At 45.8% G+C, this 8,557-nt stretch overlaps 1 protein-coding gene across 1 annotated transcript; it reads right to left on the reverse strand.

Annotated features, from left to right (window-relative positions):
• Positions 1-6,176: 6,176 nt before the first annotated feature.
• On the reverse strand, positions 6,177-7,950 carry LOC133919551 (protein RGF1 INDUCIBLE TRANSCRIPTION FACTOR 1-like). Its single transcript, XM_062363974.1, has 4 exons — positions 7,702-7,950; positions 7,372-7,575; positions 7,023-7,238; positions 6,177-6,931 (listed from the first exon to the last, which is right to left on the reverse strand). Exons 1-4 carry the CDS (start codon positions 7,750-7,752, stop codon positions 6,644-6,646), a joined length of 759 nt encoding a protein of 252 aa, XP_062219958.1. The 5' UTR covers positions 7,753-7,950; the 3' UTR covers positions 6,177-6,643.
• Positions 7,951-8,557: the final 607 nt, after the last annotated feature.

The following is an 8,557-nucleotide window of genomic DNA, read 5'->3' on the forward strand; positions in this document are numbered from 1 at the left end:
ATTGGGACTAACATAATTATCAAGAATAAATGTTATTAGGTCTCATGGATGCAATACATCAAGAAGCCACCGCAGTCAGGACAAAGTTTCATTGAATTGGAGAAGTCCCAAGAGAATTGACCTTACCAGATAGTCCGGTGCAGAGAAGTTTGCACTTATCGGAGTTTTGTATTCAAAGATTGTTAGCCTCACTGGATAGTCCGGTTCTCTATGTGTTGAACTCATCAGAGTATTTCTGACAAAGGAGAGAAGACTGAGTACCTCACTGGATAGTCTGGTGATCTGCACTAGATAGCATTAGAATATTTCTTGCAGAGAAGAATGCAAGTACAGAAGACTGAAGATCAACCCACTAGAAGGTCTAGTGCTTGGTTTAATGAATTATAGCATCGAAGCATTTATTTTAGAGACGATTCCAAGTGCTAAAGAATGAAGATCAACTCACCGAATAGTCTGATGATCATAGAGATAGTTGCACCAGAGCATTTCTAGGGAAAAGAAGAGAAGTTTTAACTCACCGGATAGTCCGATGTGAATAGAATAAGCACCGGATGAATGCATCAGAGCATTTTACACAAAGAGGCTGCAGAGGCTCGGATGACATGCTGCTTGAGTCTAGAGGAAGCTCATATACACTTGAGAAGATATCCAAGCCAGCAAAGTGCTTAAAGTGATCATCCAAGACTATTAAGCACAAGATTAGAGAGAGTTTAGTGCTTATAGGCATAGATTTAGTTGTAGCTAGGTGCTGCAGCTTGAAGAAGGGATCAAGAAGTGATCCTAGCTTGTACCAGGTGGTACGTCGGTGCTTTGAAGTCTTGGTGACTCGCCAGCATCTTGGACCTTGATGGTTCAAGTTTGTTGACCCTCCAACTTGGTGTGAAGCGATGGCAAGACACGTGTACGGGGACACGGAGACTCTTGCCTTAGTGGCTCAAGCTCAAAAGTGATCATGGCGGCAAGTGATCGGAAAAGAGGCTAGCGGTGAGACCTTTCCTTGGTGGCTTGGTGGCTCATCGTGCTTGAGACCTTTTTTTGGTGACTTGGTAGCTCAAGAGTCGTGACCGGAAGAGTCATGCCAACCAGGAGAATATTCTTTGTGGAGCTTCAACGTGAACTAGAGGTGGCATTCATGCCATCGATACTACAGGATAAAAATCTCTTGTTTCGAGTTTATCTCTCTAACTTATTTACGTTTCCACATTTACGTACTTGCAATTTACCTTGCTAGAGTAGGTTGTAATCCTCTTAAGCGGTAGAGTAGACATACTAGATAAACCTAGAGCATATTTAGATAAAATTTGAGATAGGTTTATCTTGTGAAGTTTTTGGAGCCAATTTGATTTAGGTTTCTACGTGTCCTAATTCACCCCCCTCTTAGGACGTCACCATTCCTCACGTCCTATGGGTTGCGATTTTGTAGTCTTATGGAAAAATCAACATGTCCCTAGAGGTATGCAATGCTTAAAGACTTCAATTGATATCATTGTCAATTCATTTCTACATTTAAACTACCTCCATGCATAATATGACTTAAACTTCTTACCTCTACTGATTGACTAGATGTGCATATATTGCTACATTCCTACAAGTGGGTCTCATTATATGTATATACACATAAAGGGGGTGTAAATTATATCATGTGAGTTTCATGAATTATGATCCTTGTTTGTCTCTTTTATTTGATATCAATATCTCATATCCTTACAATTTGTATCATTTCATTGGATCATAATTTATAAAGCTCTCTCCCATGTGCTCTAACGCTCTTCCTCGAGTTTAACATATGTTTGTAGCCCTTTTTGAGATTGTTGACAAAGGATAAGAATTTTGATGACTGAAACAAGAAGCAAGATACAAGATATTTAGGAATGTCGAAGTTGACAAAGGAGAGAAGAAGAAGATACAAGAAGCAACATGAGTCATCTATGTTGACAAAGGGGGAGAAGCTCTTGCATGGGTCCATCAAGAGAGATAGTGACAATGAAGAAATGGAGAGCCACGACAAAATGGTACTAAATGGTAAGAGCATGCATCTAAGCAATGTGGTAAGACCTTGTGCTCTTTACAATTGGTATCATTTATTATTTGTCACTTGCTTTGGTTGTGTTGTCATCAATCACAAAAAGGGGAAGATTATAGCGGAAATTACCCTATTAGGCTATGAGTGTGATTTTGATGATTAATAACAATATAGGCATTGAAACTAACATGTTTGTCAAGAATATATGTTAGTAGGTCTTATGGATGCAATACATCAAAAAGCCACCATAGCCGGGACAAAGTTTTATTGAATTGGAGAAGTCCCAGGCGAATTGATCTCACTAGATAGTCCAGTGTGAGAAGTTTGCACTCACTGGAGTTTTATGTTCAGAGACTGTTAGCCTCACCGGATAGTCCAGTGCTCTCTGTGTTAAACTCACAGGAGTATTTCTAACAAATGAGAGAAGACTGAGTACCTCACCAGATAGTTTAGTGATCTGCACTAGATGGCACTAGAGTATTTCTTACAGAGAAGAATGCAAGTGCAGAAGACTGAAGATCAACCCATCGGAAGGTCCAGTGCTTGGTTTATGCTCACCGGATTATAACACCGGAGCATTTCTTGCAGAGGTGATTTCAAGTGCTGAAGAATGAAGATCAACTCACCGGATAGTCTAGTAATCATAGAGATAGTTGCACTAGGGCATTTCCAAGGAAAAGAAGAGAAGGTTTAACTCATCGGATGGTCTGGTGTGAATGTAATGAACACCGGATAAATGCATAGCATTTTACACAAAGAGGCTACAAAGGCTTGGATGGCTCAAGGTAACTCACTGAAAGGTCCGGTGATAGATTTAAAGGTACATCGGAGTGTCCGATGTTCACAGACACAGTGAGTGGAGTTCCAACGGCTAGTTTCTGAGTTTGCACTCACCGGATGATCCAGTGTCAATACTATTGTTCTCACCGCATCATTCGGTGTTAACAGCTTTTCTGAGCCGTTGGAAAAATAGCTAGTTGATGGGTTTAAGGCTATAAATACACCTTCACTCAGTCATTTAATAGTGTGGCATGCAGGTGGAGTCTAGAGAAGCTTATATACACTTGAGAAGACATAAAAACCACCAAAGTGCTTAAAGTGGTCATCCAAGGCGATTAAGCACAAGATTAGAGAGTGTTTAGTGCTTATAGGCCTAAAGTGAGTTGTAGCTAGGTGCTGCAACTTAAAGAAGGGATTAAGGATTGATCCTAACTTGTACTGAGTGATACTTCGGCGCTTTGGAGTCTTGGTGACTCACCGACATTTTGGACCTTGGTGGCTCATGCTTGTTGACCCTCCAACTTGGTGTGGAGCGGTAGTAATACACACGTACAGGGACACAAAGATCCTTACCTTGTGGCTCAAGCTCCAAAGTGATCACCGGGGAAAGTGACCGGAAGAGAGGCTAGTGGTAAGACTTTGCCTTGGTGGCTTGATGGCCATCGTTCTTGAGACCTTGTCTTGGTGACTTGGTGCATCAAGAGCTGTGACCGAAAGAGTCATGCTGATTGGGAGCATATCTTTTATGGAGCTTCAACGTGGGCTAGGGGTGGTATTCATGCCATCGATACTACAGGATAAAAATCTCTTGTGTCGAGTTTGTCTTTCTACCTTATTTACTTTTTCGCATTTATATACTTGCAATTTACTTTGCTAGAGTAGGTTGCAATCCTCTTAAACGGTAGAGCAGACACACTAGATAAACTTAGAGCACATTTAGATATAATTTGAGATAGGTTTATCTTGTGAAGTTTTTGGAGCCAATTTAATTTAAGTTTCTAAGTGTCCTAATTCACCCCCTCCTCTTAAGACGTCACCGTTCCTCACAACTACACTACATATGTTAGTTCGGCCATCAGGAGGATTACTCAAATACGCATAAGAAACGTTATGTAATGTATTGACAACAATAGGAAGAATTGGAGCACTAGCATTACTAGCAAGAGGTTTCTTCAAAAAAAATTCCTCATGAATTTGTAAAACTAAAGGCCGAATCTTTTCAACTAATGTATCATTAACCATCTTTTGAACACTATAAGTCATGGTTGCACCAATAGATTGATCAATTATACTAGAAACTTCATGCAAGGAAGAGGGTTGATCACTTACATTGGTTGGTACCTTAGGGGTTTAGTTGGCAGACAGTGAAGAATCTTCTTTCTTGAACATACCTTGTCGAGTTTTCACATAGCGCGAGAGCAACTGTTGCCGACGCTGTTCCAAGTCGGATTCAATTGTCATACGCGCTTCTTCCAGCAACTCGTCATAGGACGTCATGATGATGTTATCTTTGTCAATTTCTAAAATAGACATGCCTAGGATTTTAGAATTCGGCCAAAAGATAGCCGAAAAACTTCCATCCCTAACGGATTTACCAAAAAGTGTGCTGACGAGAAAAGTTATCACTCCGAACACATTTAGCACATCGTGTGCAAATCGAACCGAAGCTCCCCTGGAAAAACCAGAAGTTCTGGCCTCCCAAACGGAAGTTTCGGTCTGAGTGCTCAGCGGGCAGCACCGTCGTCGTGGCCTCGCGCAGTCGCTGTCACTCACGCTCGAGATGGACCCGTCAAAGCATAGATGGCCGATGGTTTGCCCTTGGCCGTTGAGATCAAGAACGAGAAGCAAATTAGGGTAAAAAGGATAAAAGATAAATAAAAGTAAATTTAATTGATTTGATTGTATATTGGTCATCTTTAATCGGTCATGGCCCTTTATATTTTTAGGGATGGATGATCTTGACCCGTTTTGAGTCGAAATCTATCAAAACTCAAATTCAAATATGACTATATCTCTTTCTAAAATCTCGGATCCAACTGTAACCGAAAGTTCCAATTCCCAATCTAAAGTTCTGGTCATACCGAAATATCTGATTCCCTCGAAACAAGGTTCTCGGTTTGAACTAGAATACTTAATCCGAAAGTTTCGACCCTAAACCAGAAATTTCAATCATGACAGAATATTCAATTCTTCCTTAGAATGGGGTTCTCGGGTTGAAAAAAAAATAGTTAACCAGAAGTTCCAATCTAAAACCGAATATTTCGGTAAAAACTTAACCGAAAATTTCGATCTATAACCGGATGTTCTGATCCGTTGAATTTTTCAGCTCCAAATTTCTTCACTTCACTTTTGATCATCAACACTCGGCATTCAATTGGGCAGGGCAATGAGTGTGCCGGGTGTGCACACGAAATTCTGTCGATGGAGGCAGGCGCTGTGCCTGTACGTTACGAACGGGGTGTTGCCACTTAAGACGGAGACACCCCGTGCGAGCTGCGAAGTGCAGCGAATGGACAGTGGCACGGGCGCACTTGACCCACCCACCGGGGGCCGGACGGAGCATCTTCCAAGCATAGCACTGTCGTGGCAGCAGCTAGCTAGGGGTACACAAATCCCACTTGCCAGCAGCAGAGGCTGTCGCCGGAGTTGCACGTCCGCCTCGCGGAAAAATCGGCAGTGGAGAGCAGGGCCGTGTGAACTCGGTCTGCTGCGCCGATAAATGCTCGACGTTGATTGGAGGCACGGCTTCTTCGGGACGGACGGGGACGGGGACGGGCGCGGAGAAAAATTAAGGCGGTGGACGACAGCAAGGGGGCGGTATCGGTTACCGCCGCTTTCAGGGACAAATGGCGGGTCAAGTAAGTTAGGCAGCGGCGGCGCCCGGCACGACTCGGCATCCAGCTTCCAGTCCACGCCGGGTGGACGGAACCGGGCCGTCCAGCGCCTCATGACTCAGCGTCCGCTCCAGAAGGTACCGACCGCGCGGCACGGCGCTTTCACGCGCGCACGGGTGTCCAAACACGTGCCGGCCCCCGATCCCGATTCCCATCCCCTGGCGCACGGCCGTAGGGGAGGGCTCCCAGACGCACCGGCACACATGTGCGCTCGCCACACCGCTTCGGACGTGCGCGAGGTTCAAGTGTCCATGGGTTACCGGATCAGCGGCCACGCAGGGGCAATGCCGCGGCGGCATCTGGATTGGCAGTGGCGGTTCCCTGCAGAATGTCAGATGCTGAGGAGGAGGAGGACACGGACATTGCACTGAATGATGTGCCACTCTAGCGAACCAATCTTTTCCTGCATAGCAGCAGGACAGCAGCAGCATTGGGGGCACTAATTAGAGCAGCATTGGGGGCACTAACAAACCGAGCCATTCCGGCATAATTAGAGCAGCATTTTTATTTTTATTACACGGCTGATACACATGCGAACACCTTACTGACTACTACGATACTACCCCACATTGTGATAATACATCTATATATACATCTACCATATGGAGAGTACTGGCATATTACAATGTACAAGGCTGCAAAGCTTAGATGCGATTACGAGGCTGTAAGTACTGCAGCAGCTATCTTACTGGTACTATTGCCAGTAACTAGCAACTGCAACTGTAACTAGAACCTGAAAGAAGCAAACTATAGCAGTACTACGTGTGTTCTTACCGCTCTAGCCCTTCACCGGCATTGCGCCGCCGGCCGGCCTCCACGTCCAGAGGCGCAGGGATGGCCGTTGGGGCGCACGGTTATTACCTTCCTGGCTATGTCATGTATACAGCAGAGTTCACTGTCGAAGTGTTTATCAGCCATCAGGACAGACACTGTGTCGGGTCTTGTCCTAGAACTCGACGATGAGGCTGCCGAAGGGCGACCGGTGCGGGACGCCCTTGCGGCGCTTGTTTCCGGAGCGGTAGCTGGCGGAGGTCGGCGGCGGAGTCCACGGCGAGAAGCTCTGCACGACGCTGCTCTTGTCGCTGCTGCCGCCGCTGGTGCTGTTGAACGAGTCCTCCGAGTCCGAACCCAGGTCCTTGATCGCCGCCCTCTTCTTCTTGTTACCGCTGCCGTCACCGCCGCCACGGCCGCCGTGCTTCTTCCTGGGGCCGTAGCCACGGGACGTACCGACAATCTGCGCGGCAAAAAAGGATGATGACATGTTAGGTATGAGACGTCTGGAAGTGGGAACGCGCAATGCAACAGAGTTTGTGTATTACACGTACTTTGCATCCGAGCGAGCAGAAGCGGAAGCAGTCAAGGAGGCTGCGCTCGCAGACCTCGCAGGTGTTGGTGACGCCCTTGCCGGGGCGGGGCTGCGGCCGCTCGTTGAGGAACACCACGCGCGCGCTGTTGATGATGTACGTCTGCACGCCGGTGATGTCCAGCACCTTCTGTATCTCCGACACCCGGATCACGTCGTGGTACGACGACCTCCGTATCTGCTCCGATCCATGACCGAACATTTCCGCGTGAGTCACCGAGAAACCACCCAACCGAAGGAATCGATGGAACAGGGGAAGGAAATATGCAGGGAGCATTGGAATGGCTTAATCGCATCAATCTGCAACTGACCTGGATGGCGTGGTGGTCGCGGTGGTGGGCGAGGCAGAGGGAGCAGAGCGCGCCGTTCATGCAGCCGAGGCAGTACATGTTGCACTCGCTCTTGTGCGCGTCGGCGTGGATCCTGCATTGCACGAAGAAGCTCGTGGACAGCAGCGGCTTCAGCCACGGCGGCCACCGCTGGTTCTCCGCCTCGTCGTCGCACTCACCCCCGCCCTGCACGCGCACAGCCATACACACACATTCAATCCGACATCGCCATTGAAACACCAATCAAGAACCAAGAAGCAGAGCAACAAAAGAAAAGGCAACGGTAAACCAAACAATCAGTCAATCAATTACCATGGCGCCTCTGCTCTTCAGTCCGAGAGGGGACGCGTGATCGATAGCCATCTCGGTGCCGGCGAATGGAGGAGAATGCGAGTGAAAGAGAGAAGGGAGAGGAGAAGCCTTCGCAAGAAAGCAATTTGCCGGGGTTGCGAGTGCGAAGTCTTTGCACACAGGGGAAAGGACGAAAAAAATGGAACACAGGCGGTAAGTAAACTAATAGGAGCGTGACGCTAGCACTTGATACAGAGCTTTCGATCGCTCTTATGATCTTATCAATTCGGTTGCGGATCGGGTTGTGTCTGAACCCGGTAAGCATAGATATGAAACATGTGACTGGATTAAAAATCTTATGCATCAGTTCGAAATCTACTCCAGGCACAGTTTAAATTGTCCTGTACTGCTCTGTCTTGTCGTTTGAAACCTACACATTAAGTGAGATGTAATTGTTAACAGGAATGCGATTGGCTTTCTCTGCCGTTGTCCGGTCCCAACTTAACTGGTTCCGATCCAGATCCAAATCCAATCTAGCTATGAAACAAAGTATCTTAGCAGCATCTCTTAGTTGTATAAGAAATGAAAACCTATCCACGTTGTTTTCTTCCACTTTCTGATTTATTTATTTAGGATTTATTTGACAGAGTTATAGCTTTAAAAATGTATGAAACTAGAATCTAAAAGTCAAAGTTATAGGTATATTAAGAGGGTTAAATGAGTCATGTTTTTGTATTTTAGACTAAAAATATAGACTTGATCCACTTTATTTAAATCTAAAAACTTCATATTTGAGGTGAAGCTGAGATCTGAAGCTCTGACAAATATGGTGTCGAGTATTTATTTGTACACGACTACTAATATTTGTAATGTAAAT

This window comes from Phragmites australis, chromosome 5 (assembly GCF_958298935.1).
Source record: "Phragmites australis chromosome 5, lpPhrAust1.1, whole genome shotgun sequence".
In the NCBI taxonomy this organism is placed as follows: domain Eukaryota; kingdom Viridiplantae; phylum Streptophyta; class Magnoliopsida; order Poales; family Poaceae; genus Phragmites; species Phragmites australis.

Excerpts from the sequence above, each read along its gene's own strand:
- LOC133919551 (XM_062363974.1), bottom strand. The coding sequence starts at position 7,752 with ATGGCTATCGATCACGCGTCCCCTCTCGGACTGAAGAGCAGAGGCGCC. Across the intron at positions 7,576-7,701 it reads TGAAGAGCAGAGGCGCCATG|GGCGGGGGTGAGTGCGACGA; the intron begins GTAATTGATTGA and ends GTGCGCGTGCAG. Across the intron at positions 7,239-7,371 it reads GCGACCACCACGCCATCCAG|ATACGGAGGTCGTCGTACCA; the intron begins GTCAGTTGCAGA and ends GGATCGGAGCAG.